Source organism: Arachis stenosperma, chromosome 6 (assembly GCF_014773155.1).
Source record: "Arachis stenosperma cultivar V10309 chromosome 6, arast.V10309.gnm1.PFL2, whole genome shotgun sequence".
NCBI classification, from domain to species: Eukaryota; Viridiplantae; Streptophyta; class Magnoliopsida; order Fabales; family Fabaceae; genus Arachis; species Arachis stenosperma.
The window spans coordinates 9,544,552-9,562,840 of NC_080382.1; the positions used below are offsets into that span (position 1 = coordinate 9,544,552).

Genomic DNA, 18,289 nt, shown 5'->3' on the forward strand with positions numbered 1-18,289 from the left:
AAAAATGAAAAAAAATAAGATGCAGTTTTGTACAACTTTAATATACATAACTCATGTCTTTTTTAAAAATAAATAAATTCAAAATATTAAAATGATATATTCTGTAAAATATTTTTAATATAACATTTATTAAAATATACTATATAATATAAATAATCTACCTCTTTGCACGTTGCGTGGTCTCACTCTAGTATGTTTGAAAAGCTAGAACATTTTATAAAGGAGTTGTGCAAATTTTACATAACAAAATATGGAGAAAGAATCCAAGTTTCAGTGTTGACTATTGAAAAAGAAACTAGTGAAGTTTGAGCTTCTACAAATAAAATATGCACTTCAACAAGGTTAGCTAGTAAATCCTACCTAAAAAATATACTATATACCCCAAAATATATACCTACGGAACTACCAAGAAATACATAAATTTCACTCTCTAATGGCAACTCTATCGTGTACTTTTGTGATGGCTTCAAGCAAACCCTTTTTGTCAATGGGTTTGACTAAGTGATGGTCCATTCCAGCTTCTAATGGGTTTGCCTCTTCCTGAGTATTAGCAGTTAATGCAAATATAGGAATGTGAATATTATACTCCTTCTCTATCTCTCTTATTAGCCTTGTTGCTTCATATCCATTCATCACTGGCATCTGTTCAATCACAAACAATAACACTAATCAGCTTCATTGCACCCATATGATATCCAGTAATACAATAGAAAACTTGGCAGTGACTATAATTAATTACCTGGCAGTCCATAAAAATGTAATCATATGGAAGATTTGGAAAATCTCTAGTTAGACCCTCTTTAACTAGCTCCACAGCTTGTTCACCATTCTCACATTTCTCAACAGAAGCACCAAGCTGTTCCAAAGAAGCAGAAGCTATCTTGCGGATCGTGTTATTGTCTTCAACCACCATGATTCTCTTACCACTCAAGGGCTTGTCACTGCTTCTTGGAACTTCACACTCTTTTGTTCCTCCTTGATCATGAGATTGATCTCCAATGGATTGTTGTGGTTCCTTCCCACTCCTTGACCTTGAAGTGCCGCACTTTTCTAGTTCAGCTCTTTGAATTGATCCATCACCATACTCTGGAAGAAGACTTAAAACTTGGAACAAAGAGGTACCATGTAATGGTTTATGAAGAACAATGTCATTGGGATCATAATCATCCTCATTTAGGCTATTGAAATCAAGATTAGGAGAAATTGGATTCTCTAACCAAACAACTCTACAAGAAATACAAATGCCTCTCTTGAATTCAGAGACCACCCTGCATAGTTCTTGAAATGGTCCTGCTTTTGCATCAATCACAATCAGGACGAATCCTTGGGTAGATTCAATTTCATCCATGGAAGCACTCAAAGGGGCATTAGTAGAACCATGTGTTGCAGAACTAGAACTAGAACCTGAACTTAAGCTATTCAGACCCTTCTTTTTTATCTTATTGAGGGTATGAGACAGATTAGTCCACTGCTTAACAACCTTAACTTTGATCCCTTTTCTCTCTATGAACCTTTGTGTTGCTCTTCGGCGCTCTTCTCCTTGAATCAAGAGAACAACTCGAGATCCCTCATGCCGAAAAGTGCTAGGGCCGAAAATAGGTAACTTGGGACTCAAGGAACACATGCTTGAACCAGAACTAGTAGCATGAATGGTTGACCTGTGTGATTGAGTTCTGTCAACTGGTTTAGATTCACTTTCTCTTGTGATATCATCTGTTCTTTTCTCACATACAGTGAGGTGCACATTGAACCTGAAACATGTTCCTTTTCCACCATTATCCTTCTCCACAATTCTAATATCTCCATGCATCAATCGAACCTAGATAGGGAGAAAAAAAAAACATGTTAGAATTATTTCCTTAAGAGCTCTTCCCTCCCTCCAAGAATAACTGTCTAATACTCACATTGACAAAATTGTTACATCAAAAAATCAATGTACCTAAACATAATTTATATCAAAATACGTGTGTGACTATAGAAAGCTGCAAAATGGTTACATACCAAAGATCTCACACTGCCAAGTCCCAAGCCAGTTCCACCATGGTCAATAGCAGTTTCTTTGACTTGGACATAATTCTCAAACACAGACTCATGCTTGTCTTTGGGAATTCCTTTGCCAGTATCTTCAACTTCAAATATGAAATCCATGGTATTACTAGGATCTGGTTGGGTTGAATTAGCAGCTTCTATGTCATCATCATTCCGTCGTTCATTATTTTTTCTTTTGATGAATAAGCATGACCAAGGTCTATTTTGGTTAGTAACCCTCATCATGGACATTGAGTTTTGCAATGCAGGTTTCTGTGCCCTTACCCTAACTGCTATGTGTCCTTCATCAGTGAATTTAACAGCATTGTCTAATAAGTTGCATAAGACTCTCTTGAGTTTAACTCTGTCACCTTTTGTGTGTGAATATCTGTGAACTGAGTCATTGAAAGGTTCCAATACAATATCTACTCCTTTCTTCATAGCCACATTATGGTAAGAATCAACTACCTCCTCTAGGAATTGGAACACATCAAATTCTTCTTCTTCAAGTTGCATTTCCCCTGCTTCAATCTTGCTTGCATCCAATATGGAATTCAGCATTCCTATTCATTGTATTTAATGTTAATCAAGTTAATATACCATTACACATGGATGGTAAATATGTCTTTGTGAAACTGTTATATCTACATATAAAATATAGATGCTACTCTAAGAAACAAGAAATAATTTCATCAGATTTTATTGATATAGATTTGCAAGGTCAAAAAGTTTAGGAAGTGATTTTAATATTGAAATGAGTTGCATCTTTCATGAGCAAAATCTTTTTACAAATGAATCAAGTACTTGCAATAAGGGTAATTAAGAGGAATCATTAGGCAATGTTACCTAGTAAATCTTTGGTATAAGAGTCCATTTGTTTGAGATTGGAGTTTAATTCTGATGAAGAAGGGACAAGTTGCGAAGATGACAACTCTATCAAACCAGTCAGGGCTGCGAGGGAAGCACGAACATCATGGCATGCTGTCGCAAAAGCAATGCTCTTATTCTTACTCTTTCTCTCAGCTTCCTCCGTTGCTTCTTTTTGCTTCTTTAGTGCCTTTTTCATAATTACAATGCTAATTGTGCCAATTAAGGACATAATCACCATGGCACTCAGTACCATCAACTCATATCTCTTAAATTCCTTTATGAAACTGATCATTGCTCCATTTTTCGGCACTCCCACAACATACACCTGAACACATATTATATGTAAATAATCAAACAAGAAACTAAAGAATATAGGAAACTTGTGCTCCAAGTAACGATAAACAGGTTCAAAGATAATCAATAAAAAAATATAATTGTTTTTTGTTTGTTATAAAAGATGATAAATAAAAAGATTAAGAAGTTGTACCAATTTGATTCCCATTATCTGAATTGAGGAGCAGTGCGTTAAATACTCAACACCCTGAATCTTCAAAGTAGAAGCAACAACTTCATCATTTTTGCATGTAACTGAACCCTGATAATAACTAGTGTGATTATTCACATATTGAACCGAAACTGTGTCGTTCTTAGAAACAATCATATGAGTATTCTTGATCCCTTCTTGAAGCACTTGTCCATCTTTTGTAGCTAGATACAACATGGCACCTTGGTGATGACTAATAACACTAAAGAAAAAACCAGTTATTTTTGTTGCTTGAACTCCAAGGGAGATCACTGAACCTGTTTTTGTGATTCTTGATGAACTAATGAACAAGAATTCTTGATCATTGCTAAGCTTTTTTCCCAATGTGACAAATCCATCATTTGAACCATGTAGTGCTTCCCCAACCCAAGTTGTATTAACATAGGAATCAAATATTGTTGCATTCCCATATAATTTTCCATTTTCAGGATTCACCGGCTGAACATAATAATGCTTAGAAATAATGGAAGAAGATGTTGAACGATTTGAGTATATTGCGAGAGGTTGACCATGATCACCATTGTAGAATGAAAAAAAGTAACCTTCCATTCCTATGTATGAGATTTGGGCTAATTGAGGAACCGTCTCAAATGATTCAAATAATAATGGAGCAACCTACACCAGAAAATAAATAAAACAAACAAGGTTAGATTAAAATGTTGAAACAATAATATTTGTACTGATTAACATTAAATTAACCTTGGTTTTAATGTCAGAGAATGAGATGTTGGTAGCATTGAGAGATGAATTTATAAATCTTGCTAAATTCTTGGAGGAATAATTCATGGGTTGTATGAGTGTTGTCAATGCCTCAATTTCTGACTGGAATTGAAAGAGAACTTTATGTGAATTTAAATTCACATGATACTCCAAGCGTGTGAACAATACATATGAGCATAGTATCAACGACACAAGTAGAATAAAGTATGTCTGTCACAAAAAAAACATATATAAGTATATTATTAAATGGTAAATAATTAACAAAAAATTATTAATGGTAGTAAAGTACCAGTATGAGAAAAAATGAACAAGGCCTTAACGGCATCGACAAGAACGGCTTCATTGGTCATGTGATGAGGAACAATGTGTATCTTTGTTCTGTGAATTACAAACTTCATCAACTCACTCACCTGTATATATATATATATATATATATATATATATATATATATATATATAAATAATTATAATGCAGGATAGATGTTTTCTGAAAATTTTCCTACAAAAATATAGGAGAAGATCTTTTTTATTTTGTTTCTTTATTTGATATGATATGATTGATTGATTGATTTTAGGAAATATTTTATGTGGGGACCAGATGTTATGACAATTAGCTAACTGAAATAATTGATTTAATGTTCTAATAGTATAATTTAAGTTGTTAAGTTCTTAAACAATACCCATATCACCTAAAATAAATTAATAAGGTAGTTGGATAAGTTAAGTTCCATAGAAATGAAACAACGGCTATAGAAATGAAATTCTATAAAATATTATAAGGTCCTCAATTAGATTAAAAATAAATAGAGTAAAATATCATTTTTGTCCCCAATATTTGGGTCCCAAAGTTATTTCTAACGTTTCGATTATTCTATTTAAGTCTCTAACGTTTCAAAATTGACTCAATGTTGTACAGCCGTTAGGGATCCGTTAATAGAATTAACGGTAGAACAAAATTGAGACGATTTTGAAACTTAGGGACTCAAATAGGACAAAAACGTTAGGGACAAAAACGATACATAGAAATAAATTTTAGTTTTATCCTTCAATAATAACAATTTTTTACTATAGATAGTATTCAATTATTTTTTAATAATATCTACGTAAATTACACTTAATCACATTATTTTCATTCTAAATAAATTCATTTTCTTTTATAATTTTACACTTAAAATTATAAGTTAATATAAAAAACTTTATTTAGAATGAAAGTAGTGTGATTAAGTGTAATTTACTTAGATGTGATTACAAAATAATTGAATATTATATACATTAAAAAATTGATATTATTGAAGAATAAAATTAAAATTTATTTCTACGTATCGTTTTTGTCCCCAATGTTTTCATTCTATTTAAATCCCTAATGTTTCAAAATCGTCTCAATTTTGTCCGTCCGTCAATTCTGTTAGCAGATTCCTAACGATATGATAACATTGAGCCAAGTTTGAAACTTTAGAGACTTAAATAGGACGATTGAAACGTTAGAACTTAGAAATAACTTTGAGATTTATCCCAAACGTTGAGAACAAACACCATACTTTACTCAAATAAATATCAAACTTAAGATATATACTAATGCGCTCCACATAAAATAAGGAGTGTATTGCTTTTTTTATATCACATTTTAAATTTGAGTCATCATATAAAATATAATAAATTGATAATTAAGATTTATTTAATTAATAAAGAGTGCAATATTTTTTACTTGGTAAAAAGTATTTAAACTTTAAAGATGAGCCGACACTTAAAAAAGAAATTGATAACAAAAAAAATCTACCACAAAATGCTTAACATATAAAACTAATAAAATTATATAAAAGAGTAAGTAATACATATATAATTTTTTTATTGACATGTTTCCTTCTTACTAAGCTATTCACCTTTCAATTACTCGGTTATTTTATGCTCATGAGTGACTGAGTGAGCTTCCTCTGATCTCTCTGCAAAAAGGAGAATTTTTTTTCCCTTCAATATGTTTTCCTCTTCTTTTACAACTGTTTAGAATTTAAGTAGAAGCTTATATCACATGCAGCTTCATTACTCAAGTTAGTTCAACATTAATATTTAAGCCATTGGTATTAACCTTTCTTGTTTTCTTTTTGAGTGAATACCCCATTTAATTTCTGACAATTATCTCAAAAGGACAACGAGATCCTTATAAAAAAATATCCGGTTTTTGATTTTTTTTAGACTGATTAATTTTTGTGCAAAAAAAATAACATTAACTTTTTTTGGCACAGGAGCTAATCAGTCCTATAAAAATAAATCTCAGGAGCTGGATTGATATTTTTTTTGTCAAAAACTTCGTTATCTTTTGAGGTAATTATTAGGGGCTATTTTGTGTTTTTCTCTTTTTTTTTTTTTACCTCTAAAACCATCACATTGTGAATTTAGCTTTTAACTAATATCTTAGATTCAGACAAAAACTTGATCATTAGGAAGAATATGATATTTTTCCAATTTATAGCTTTTATATTAAGATATGATTTTTATTTTTACATAAAAATATTTCTACTATTGGATTGGAATAAATTGTTATATTATTATTTAAAATATTTAATTTTTGACAAAATAGCTTTTAAAAATAACTAATATTTTGATTCTTTAATAATGATCTCAATTTGACAAAATAAAGTAATAAACTAAATATAGGAAGAAATATTCAAAATTTTTTACAAGCCTATTAAAAAAATTAGATCTTTTTATCTTTTAAATGTGATGATTTTAATTTTTTAAGTCAATCCTTTATGACAATTTTTTTTAGTGAAGGGTAAAAGATAACAATAAAAAAAAAACTAACAACAAAACTTTATATAATTAAGTGGAGCCAATTACATAAATCAAATGATGCTATTAAATTCTATCTAAATTATGTCTACAATGAAAAAGAATAATAAATAAAAAAATTAAAAAAATAGTATACAAATAAAAATTTTCCTCTAAATTAATTTTTTTAAGGAAAAGTATAGATAAACAATAAAAATACTAAACAATGTGAAGAATAAATATATCGAATGTTCATTTTACTAGTGTACGGATGACTATTTTAATATTAAGATTTAGGTATATAATTTAAAAATGTAGTATATTTTTATTTGATTGGTGGTTGTTCATCTTGTTCAAAAAAATCATTGTTTACTTAGCACTTTTTTTTTAATACTAAAACGTTTTTCTTTTTACTGGAAATAATGAACAAACAAAACAAAGAAACAAAGAAACGCCCCCTTAAGAAGAGCTGATCAAATCAAAATGCATAACTACCCAAGGGTGTGTCCAAGGTGCAGCCACTCAGAATACTAAAACTAAGGGGGCATATGGCCCGGCTTGCCCCGAAATTCAGTTCGGTCTAGAATATTTTAGAAATTAATTTAGTATAATTTTATTGGGTTTAGGGTTGGATAAAGGTTTTAAAAATAGACTAAATTATTATTTTGGGTCGAATTCGAGTCAAGACAAATCCGACTTCACCTCACTCATGTGTGTTTTAAAGGAACTAAAAAATGAATATATGTTTTAAATTAATTTTAGTATTATGTTATATTAATTATAAGCTTATTGTTTTATTTTTAATCATGCTTGTTGAATTAGAAAATAGATCAAAGAAGTATCAAATTAGAATTTATAAACAAATTCAAATTCAAATATGGATATCAATTTTTTGGTAACAAGTTTTTTTTTATAAATAAGTATATCATAAATAAATTTTTTTATAAATAATTTTTTTTATAAATTATTGTTAAAATTTTAAAGATTCGGTTTTTACTGGGTTTAGACTCGATATACTTATGGCCCAAAAATATTTAGGTTTTATCGGATTTAAGGCCGGGTTAAGGTCTAAAAAATAAATTCAGTGTATGGGTCAGGACAAATTCGATTTCATTCGGCCATAAATAATTAAATACCCCTGACTAAAATGATTGTTTGTTCTAATTGATTGATATAATGAAATATTCCTATAACTTTTTTTGAGATTATTTAGAGCATGTATATGACAACTAAGGGATTAGTTTAAGTTGTACATGCAGTTTTTTCACTTATGAAAAAATTATATATTTATCAAAAATTAAATTTTTTTAGAGGCAAAAATAACAATTTATTCTATTAAATTGATATTATTAGATATATAACTTTTTTAAAATGAGATTAATTTAGAGCATGTGTTAGTTATACATGCATGTTTTCTCTTATACAAGGTTTCATGTTAGAATATTGTGAATGTTAAAAAAAAATTGCTGAAATGACAAATATATATAGTTATTAAAAGGAGATAAACTTTTTTTTTGATTTTTTTTTTTTTTGGAGTAGAACTTGCCTGAATTTTAAGTTGAGAGAATTCTAAGGAAGAGGGTGGCAAATTTTCGAATCTTCGTTCCAAGAATTGATGGTAGCTTACCTACAAGAAATTATGAGAAATATAAGGATTAGAGTTTGATAATATATTCTGAATGTGTATTTATAGTGGTTGAGTGAATGAAAGATCTTAATAAAATTCGAATGAAATCTCTCTAGATTTATTACTAATCTAATTGTGATATGTATCAGATATTACTTCTTATGAACTAGCATTTAAAAAACACGATTTTTGGGCTAGTAATAGTCCTAGGCTAAGTTGAGGAATTAGACCATAACACTTTTTTTAGGAGTTAATATTTAATTTGACTTTTGAAATTTAAGATTGGATTTAAATTAATTTTTAAAATTATAATTGTTCAAATCCTGGCCCAACGATAAAGGCCCAGGTCCAAATAAAAGGCCTAGCCCAAAGGACTGAGCCTCGTTAAGCACCGACCTTCATACTAAGAAGTCGGTGTTAACTACGACTTACTCTAAAAGAAGTCGGGCATGAGATTAGCTGGCAGATAAACACTCATTCAAATGAGTAACCGCCCCTAAAATCTCTCTAACCGCTTCATCAAGCCATATCTTAACCTCCCTAAGATAGTGGGACGGTTAACACCCAAAAGATACGGCACTACTCCAACGGTGGTTATTGGCTCACCACTATAAATACACTGACACCCCTCAGGTATCTCTAAGCCCAATACTCTCTAGATCTGCTAACACCCTTGCTAACTTAAGCATCGGAGTGTCTTTGCAGGTACCACCCCCCATTCACTCACGTACACAAGTCGGAAGGAGGCTCCAGCGTGCGTGCAAACTAGCTCGGAAACCACCATCCGCGGACGATTGGGCCAGCCAAAGCCATCCATCTTATTAATCTCTGGTTACCCACCGTAACATTGGCGCCGTTGCCGGGGACCCGAAAGATCATCCATCGATGGCAGACAGATCCCACGAAGAAGGCCATGTGGAGACAGATTCTGAGCAAGAGAATCTGGACACAGGCAACAACGATGTGGACTTCACCCTCCACCAGGAAATCGATAATCAACACAGGGAAGGCACCTCCGGAGTAAAAAAACCCAAAGGTAAACTCCTCAGAAGGGCGCGAGTCAGAAAAAGAAGGACCACCCCATGTAACTGAACTCATGGGATTAGTCCACAGCCGCCTGGAGCAGTTAGAGCAGGAGCGAGAGCGGCAAAAGGAAACTGAAAAGAGCCTAAAAGAGGAGATGGAACGACGAAAAGAGTTAGAAAGAAAACTCTTAAAGTTGGAATCCTCCCTCAAAAGTCGCAACTCCCGTGACGAACAAGAAGAGCCACCCTTAGGTGGGGAGGATCCCTTCAGCGAGGACATAATGAGGGCTAAAGTTCCGAGTAACTTCAAAAGCCCTGATATGGACCTCTATGACGGAACCACGGATCCAAAGCATCACCTGAGCAACTTCAAAAGTCAGATGTACCTAGCTGATGCTTCCGACGCCACGCGATGCAAAGCCTTCCCGACCACTCTATCGAAAGCAGCGATGAAGTGGTTCGATAGCCTCCCCCCGAGGTCGGTTACTAGTTTTGAAGACCTCTCAAGAAAGTTTTTGATGAGGTTCTCAATCCAGAAAGACAAAGTAAAACATGCACCGAGCCTCCTGGGAATAAAACAGGAGATCGGAGAATCTTTACGAGCCTATATGGAAAGGTTCAACAAAGCATGTTTGGAGATTCAAGACATGCCCACAGAGGCAGTCATAATGGGATTAGTCAATGGACTCAGAGAAGGTCCTTTCTCGCAATCCATATCTAAAAGACATCCCGTTTCTCTAAGTGATGTACATAAAAGAGTTGAGAAGTACATCAATATGGAGGAAAACGCCAAACTAAGAGACCTGAGTTGGCGACCTGGGCCCCCTCCCTCAACAAAAGAGAGGGAAAGGGAAACCAAGAAAAAGGAAGAACTCGGTCTCGAAAGGCCAAGAAAATATCACTCTTATACTCCTCTGAAAGTTTCTATAGTGGATGTATACAGAAAGATTTGTAACACTGAGAGATTGCCACCCCCTAGACCCATTAAAAATAAAAAAGGGGGAAGCCGCAGCGATTATTGCGAGTACCATAAAATATATGGTCACTCCACAAACGACTGCTACGACCTTAAAAATGTGATAGAAAAGCTGGTTAGAGAAGGTCGGCTTGATAGATATCTCATAGAAAGGTCGGACGGTCATGGAAAGAGAAAGCGAGACGACATGGATAGAAGAGACCCACCACCGCAGACACCAGAGAGACATATCCATATGATCTCAGGAGGGTTCGCAGGAGGGGGACTTACCAAATCCTCTCGCAAAAGACATCTCAAAAGAGTCTATCAGGTCGGGGAAGAGTCATCCGACCTCCCCACCATTTCATTCACAAAAGAAGATGGGCAAGGAATAATCCCTTGACATGATGATCCAGTAGTGATAACCATGATCCTAGCAAATGCCCATCTCCACAGAACCCTAGTAGACCAAGGAAGCTCAGTGGACATCCTTTTTAAACCCGCTTTCGACAAGCTAGGGTTAGATGAGAAAGAATTAAGAGCCTACCCCGACACCCTATATGGATTAGGGGACACGCCAATAAGACCACTAGGATTTTTGCCCCTTCACACCCCTTTGGAAAAGGGGAAAAATCAAAGACTCTGAGTATAGACTTCATAGTCATTGATGTGGGGTCAGCATATAATGCTCTAATCGGCAGAGCTACCTTTAATCGGCTCGGAGCAGTGGTATCCACTCCCCACCTTTGCATGAAATTCCCGACCTCAGCAGGAATAGCGACGGTAAGGGGAGACCAAAAATTGGCGAGGAAATGCTACAATGAAAGTCTAAATCTGAGAGGAAAGGGCAGAGAGGTTAACACAATAGAGCTCGGTAGCGCAAGGGCCAGAGAAGAGCTGCGACCACAACCGGGAGGAAAAACTGAGGAGATACAGGTTGGTAAAGAGGAAGGGAAAAACACTCATATAGGAGCCAACCTAGGGGAAACTCTAAAACAAGGGTTGGTTAGGCTCCTAAGAGATAATTCCGACCTCTTCGCCTGGAAGGCCTCTGACATGCCTGGGATTGACCCCGAGCTCATGTCCCACAAGCTCTCGGTTTATCCAGGGTCCCGACCTGTACAACAAAGAAGACGCAAGCTCGGCCCAGAACGAGCCCTAATAGTAGAAGAACAAGTACAGGCACTCCTGGAAGCTGGCTTCATCAGAGAAGTCAAGTACCCAACATGGCTAGCCAATGTAGTGCTAGTCAAAAAACAGAATGGCAAATGGAGAATGTGTGTCGATTACACCGATTTAAATAAGGCATGTCCCAAGGACCCTTATCCCCTGCCAAGTATTGATACCCTAGTAGACTCTAGCTCGGGGTACCAATACTTATCATTTATGGACGCCTACTCGGGATATAATCAAATCCCAATGCATGAGCCAGACCAAGAGAAAACATCATTCATCACACCCAGAGCTAATTTCTGCTACGTGATCATGCCATTCGGATTAAAGAATGCAGGGGCCACATATCAAAGGTTGATGAATAAAGTGTTTTTCCCTCATCTGGGGAGTCTAATGGAAGTATACGTCGATGATATGCTGGTAAAGACCAAGAAGGAAGTCGACCTCTTGTCAGACCTCTCTCAAGTCTTTGACACCATAAGGCTGCACGGGATGAGACTAAATCCCGCAAAGTGCGCCTTCGCAGTGGAAGCAGGGAAATTTCTAGGGTTTATGCTAACACAAAGAGGGATCGAAGCCAATCCCGACAAGTGTAGAGCCATCCTAGAAATGAAAAGTCCGACTTGTTTGAGAGAAGTCCAGCAGCTAAACGGCCGACTTGCAGCCCTCTCCAGATTTTTGGCAGGATCGGCACTGAAATCCCTTCCACTATTTTCCTTATTAAGAAAGGGATGCCAGTTTGAATGGACTCCTGAATGCGAGGAGGCATTCCAGGACTTCAAAAAGTTTTTAAGCCAACCTCCTATTCTAACCTGACCAGTACCTGGGAAAGACCTCGTCCTGTACTTATCCGTAGCGAACAAGGCTGTCTCATCAGCCCTGATAAAAGAAGACGAGGTCGGACAACATCCAGTCTACTTCATCAGTAAAGTTCTACAAGGCCTTGAACTAAGGTACCATAAACTAGAAAAGTTTGCCTACTCCTTAGTAGTAGCCTCACGAAGGCTACGGCCTTACTTTCAAGCTCACACAATAAGAGTCCGCACGAACCAACCCATGAAGCGAATCCTCCAAAAGACGGATGTTGCAGGGAGAATGGTTCAATGGGCAATAGAGATCTCCGAGTTCGACTTAAGATATGAAACTCGGACAGCGATCAAAGCTCAATGCCTCGCCGACTTCGTTGCAGAATACGCAGGGGATCAGGAGGAAAAACCAACTACATGGGAACTCTATGTAGATGGATCCTCCAACAAAACGGGAAGCGGCGCAGGCATAATATTGGCGGATGAAAGAGGAACCCAGATAGAGGTTTCCTTAAAATTTGAATTTCCGGCTTCAAATAATCAGGCAGAATATGAGGCCTTGATTGCTGGACTAAAACTAGCAGAGGAAGTCGGTGCTACAAAGGTGATGATATACAGCGACTCACAAGTGGTGACCTCCCAGATAAGTGGAGAGTATCAGGCAAAGGACCCAAATATGAAGAGGTACTTGGAAAAAACTTTGGAGTACCTTGGGCGCTTTGCAGAAACCGTGGTCAAACACATAACTCGGGATCTAAACAGCAGAGCAGACACCCTATCCAAGTTAGCAAGTACCAAACCAGGAGGGAACAACAGAAGCCTGATCCAAGAAACCCTCCAGGAACCCTCAGTAGTAAAAATAGAAGACAAACAAGAAGTACTTGAGGTAGTCGGTTTAAACCTCGGATGGATGAACCCCTTAGTTGAATACATGAAATTCGACATCCTCCCTAAAGAGGAGAAAGAAGCTAAAAAGATCCGAAGAGAAGCACAACACTACATCTTGGTGAGAAATATCCTCTACAGAAGGGGAATATCAACACCATTGTTAAAGTGTGTACCGACCTCAAGAACCACCGAGGTATTGGAGGAAGTACATAGTGCGGAAACCATCTCGGAGCGAGGTCACTAGCCAGGAAAATAATCCGAGCTGGATTCTATTGGCCGACCTTGCAGAAAGATGCCACAGAATTTGTGAAAAAATGTCAACCATGTCAGATGCATGCAAATTTCCACGTGGCTCCACCAGAAGAGCTTATCAGTATCACTTCTCCATGGCCTTTTGCAAAATGGGGAATGGATTTGTTAGGTCCTTTTCCCCAAGCGCCAGGACAAGTCAAATACCTGATCGTGGGAATAGATTATTTCACAAAGTGGATAGAAGCAGAACCATTGGCCACCATCACCGCTCAAAGAAGTCGGAGGTTCCTCTACAAAAATATCATCACAAGATATGGGATACCTTATTCCATCACTACGGATAATGGAACCCAATTCACCGATGCCACCTTCAGAAGCTTAATAGCCAGTATGAAAATCAAACATCAGTTCACCTCGATGGAGCACCCACAAGCCAATGGGCAAGCCGAGGCAGCCAACAAAGTCATACTGGCAGGGTTAAAGAAGAGATTGCAAGAAGCAAAAGGAGCTTGGGCTGAAGAGCTCCCTCAAGTGCTATGGGCTTACAGGACAACACCCCAATCCGCCACTGGAAAAACACCCTTCCGACTAGTCTATGGTATAGAGGCAATGATACCAATAGAAATCAATGAGCAAAGCCCAAGGGTAATTCTCCATGACGAGATCGGAAACATACAGGGGCACAAAGAGGAGCTCGACCTGCTCCCCGAAGTCCGAGAAAATGCCCAGATAAGAGAAACAGCGTTAAAGCAAAGGATGACTGCAAGGTACAACAAAAAAGTCATTCGAAGAACATTTGCCCCAGATGATTTGGTCTTAATCAGAAACGACATTGGAGTCAACAAATCAGGAGAAGGAAAGCTCGCCGCGAATTGGAAGGGACCGTACAAAGTCAATGACGTTTTAGGAAAAAGGTTATTATAAAGTAACCGACCTGAACGGCACTGAGCTCCCAAGGTCGTGGCATGCTTGTAATATGAAAAGGTACTACAGTTAAAAGCGAACTCTACTCCCTGATGTACTATTTTCCCAACTTCATGATTTTTTCCCAAAAGGGTTTTTTCTGGAGAAGGGTTTTTAACGAGGCATCATAGTAGAGGCTAAGGGAAAATAGGCTATTAAAACCCTTAGTAGCAAGAAGGTACCTCCCCAATTAATAAAGATCTTTTTCATCTACAATATCTCTTATAAAATCCTTTTTATTTTCTAAGTCTTCTACAAAACGCGCCGACTTAAGCTCGACAAAACGTGAAAATCACATGAACCGACCTAGATGGTCGTCAGGATAAAAAGACGAGGTACAAGTCGGTGTAAAGAGGTTATATGAGTTGATCGTAAAAAACTCGGGAACAATCCGACTTATAAGCTGAGATGAGAACCCGAGTAGGAAAGCTCGGAAATACTTCGACCCGTAAATCGGAGCGAAGGACCGAGTAGAAGAAAAACGCATCGCAAAAATAACTTAAGTCATAAGAACTCGCTAAAACAAAGTTGAGTATAGGGGATAACAAAAAGAGGTTGAAAAACCTAGGAAAAAGTTTAAAGGCTGTCCCAAAAGTCCTTAAACAAAAAGCTCAGAAAAACAAGCAAGCCAAAAGGAAAGGTTTTCAAGAAAAGATCAAGGGGGATTCAGAAAATCAAAAAAGCATACACGCATAAGGTAATCTAAACCCTTATCCAAAAAAGGGTATCCATTTTGTCAACTTAAAAACCCTTATCAAAAAGGGTATTTTTTAATATTTTGTTTACGGCCTGGAAAGGCCAGAGGAAATTGTTCAACCAACACCACCAAAAATAAATAAATAAAGAGTTTAAAAACGAGGGGCCCACAGGCCGGACCCCCAAATAGCCACAAATCATTTTTTAGGAAGAAAAGTAGACGGATCGCCACCACCGGAGTCAGGAGGAGCGCCACCAGAAGCATCCATGGGACAGGAAGAGATAGAAGGATCTACTGAAGAACTCGGAGCGTCTTTAGACCGAGAAGGGGACTCAATAATCCTCTGCCTCCGAGTCTTCAATTCTGACTCGGAAACGATTACGGGGGCAGGAGGATCCACAATGGCACCATCAATAACAACTTTGTCAGGATGTAAAGGAGAAAGATCCAAGTCGGGAGCAATAACTCTGACTTGCTCCAGGAAAATCCTCCAAGACTCCTCGGCGCCATCAGCAATAGAGTCCTCCAACTCATCATATGCCTTCCGAGAATTCAGCAGATCATTCTTCACAGACACAAGATCATTGAATAAACTTTGATAGCTGGCCTGCGCTGTTTTCCTCAACTCCATCTCCATGTTGCATTGGGCCTGCAAAACCGTCCCTTTCTCCCGGAGGGTATCTCTCTCCTTCCTCAGCTTGGCGATTTCCTTCTTCAACTCTCCCTCATGCTCTTGGTATGAACGAAGCCTTCCTTCCAGCTCCTCGACCCTCGAGGTCATCCCTAAAGAGCTAAGAGGAGCCTTCTCGAAAATATCCAAGAGTTTGCCACAAACCCCCGCCGCTTTGAGACTCTCCTCGATCATAGTGGTAAGGTGGCTCCGAACGGACATATCATCCATGCTTATACGAGCATGAGGATAGATATTCTTTCGGACGAACACAATAGCATCCGCCTTAACCTCACCAGAAGAGCCAGACTGTAAGGTCTTGCGCTTCTTTGGATCGGGGGAAGGTCGAACGACAAGGGGCGGCTGAGAGGGAGCTGAAGAAGAAATCACCATGGGCTTGGAAAGAGTACCAATGTTCCGAGGAGGAGGAGGAGGAGGAGAGATAACCCTGGCACCACCAGTCCGAGCGCGAGACTTGGCTTTGGCCTCCTGGACTCTCTGGAAAGATTCTTGAGCGTTTGTCTTTGCCATTTCTGAAAAAGAAAACAATAGCTAAGGAATCAAACAAGTCGGAATGATCCGTTAACAAGTCGGGAATCTAACAAACAAGAGAAAGCTACCTAGCTGTGCTTGGATAAAGGCCGGAGACCCTTGGAGAAACTTTTTAATATCCAAATACGGGGCCCTCCCCCACACTTCTCGGAGGAACCCCACAATGGCAGCCTCTACTTCATCCAGGTCATCCAGACCATATTTCTCACAAGGGGAGGCCTCCAGCCAGTATAAGGGAAAGCGAGGAGAAGAGTTATCATCCAGAAAAAAGGGGTGGTGACCCTCTACAGCTTGCACTTTGAAAAAATAATTTTTGAAGTCATGGAAGGACTCGTCAAAAAGGGTGAAAATTCTCCGACCTTGTATGGCTCGGAAGGACACCCATTGCTGCTTGTTGTTTAGCCCACTAAAGGGCTTAGTCATATGAAAAAGAAAAAAGAAAATCCTCAAAGAGGTCGGGAAGTCCAAAGCATGACTAATAAATTGATAAATTTTCAGAAAACTCCAAGAATTGGGGTGAAGTTGGGTAGGGGCAACTCGACAGTGGTGTAAAACAGACATCTCAAAATCCGAAAAAGGAAGAAAAACACCCAGACGGGTGATCATACATTCATACATAAAGAAAAAATGAGGGGCCGCCTCATTGGCCCTCCCAAAACAAACCCGGTCTTCTGGACCCGGGACTACCAACTCATACTTTGGCTCATCATCCTCAGAAACACAAATCCTGTGGTGAGTACGAAGATGAGTAATAAACTCAGCATCGACCAAAGGTTCCTCTCCTAGGACTGTGACATCAACCCATTGAGAAAGAGCTTCTACAGAAGACATTTTTCTAAAAACGCGATGAAAACCTACAAAGGAAAACGGAAAAAGAATCAAAAACGAGAGTCCCTAAGGGGATACGAAAGCCTACAACGTCACTTCTCCCTCTCCAAAGAAAATAAAAGCATGCAATCACAAAGCATGTCATAAAAGTAAACACTAACCTTTATCCAAAAGCGAAGGTTGGAAGAAGCAGAGGTCTCCGAACGCAAGAACAAAGCACGAACAAAGAAAGAAGAAATTTGAAAAATTGCAGAAACGAAAAAATGAAAGAGAGGGAAAGTATTTATAAACATGCTAAGGGGCATAATGGTAAAAGCGGGGCAGTCATTAATGAGAATGCACCGTTACCAAAGCCTACGCACATCCCTAACGGACACGACGCTTGATTAGACGTAACTGTCAGAACCAAAAAGACACGGAAAAGTCACGTCGGTTTCGGAAAATCACATCGGTCCCCAACAAGTCGACTACGACCCCGAGTAAAATACTCGAACCCAAGTCTTATAAAGATCTTGGGCTCAAGTAGAGGCACTGTTCATACCCTGGCCCAACGATAAAGGTCCAGATCCAAATAAAAGGCCTAGCCCAAAGGACTGAGCCTCGCTAAGCACCGACCTTCATACTAAGAAGTCGGTGTTAACTACGACTTACTCTAAAAGAAGTCGGGCATGAGATTAGCTGGCAGATAAACACTCATTCAAATGAGTAACCGCCCCTAAAATCTCTCTAACCGCTTCATCAAGCCATATCTTAACCTCCCTAAGATAGTGGGACGGTTAACACCCAAAAGATACGGCACTACTCCAACGGTGGTTATTGGCTCACCACTATAAATACACTGACACCCCTCAGGTATCTCTAAGTCCAATACTCTCTAGACCTGCTAACACCCTTGCTAACTTAAGCATCGGAGTGTCTTTGCAGG

General features: G+C 37.8%; 1 protein-coding gene across 1 annotated transcript; it reads right to left on the bottom strand.

The window, feature by feature from the left end:
• Positions 1-423: 423 nt before the first annotated feature.
• LOC130933621 (histidine kinase CKI1-like) lies at positions 424-16,515 on the bottom strand. The gene is made up of 7 exons (XM_057863244.1): positions 15,922-16,515; positions 4,142-4,264; positions 3,386-4,057; positions 2,875-3,223; positions 2,002-2,591; positions 740-1,819; positions 424-642 (listed from the first exon to the last, which is right to left on the bottom strand). Exons 1-7 carry the CDS (start codon positions 16,513-16,515, stop codon positions 424-426), a joined length of 3,627 nt encoding a protein of 1,208 aa, XP_057719227.1.
• Between the last annotated feature and the right edge of the window lie 1,774 nt (positions 16,516-18,289).

Bases quoted from the DNA above. Each gene is read 5' to 3' on its own strand.
- LOC130933621 (XM_057863244.1), bottom strand. From the start codon at position 16,515: ATGGCAAAGACAAACGCTCAAGAATCTTTCCAGAGAGTCCAGGAGGCC. The intron at 1,820-2,001 runs GTATGTAACCAT...CTCCCTATCTAG, and splicing joins TTGGCAGTGTGAGATCTTTG to GTTCGATTGATGCATGGAGA. The intron at 643-739 runs GTAATTAATTAT...GTGATTGAACAG, and splicing joins ACATTTTTATGGACTGCCAG to ATGCCAGTGATGAATGGATA.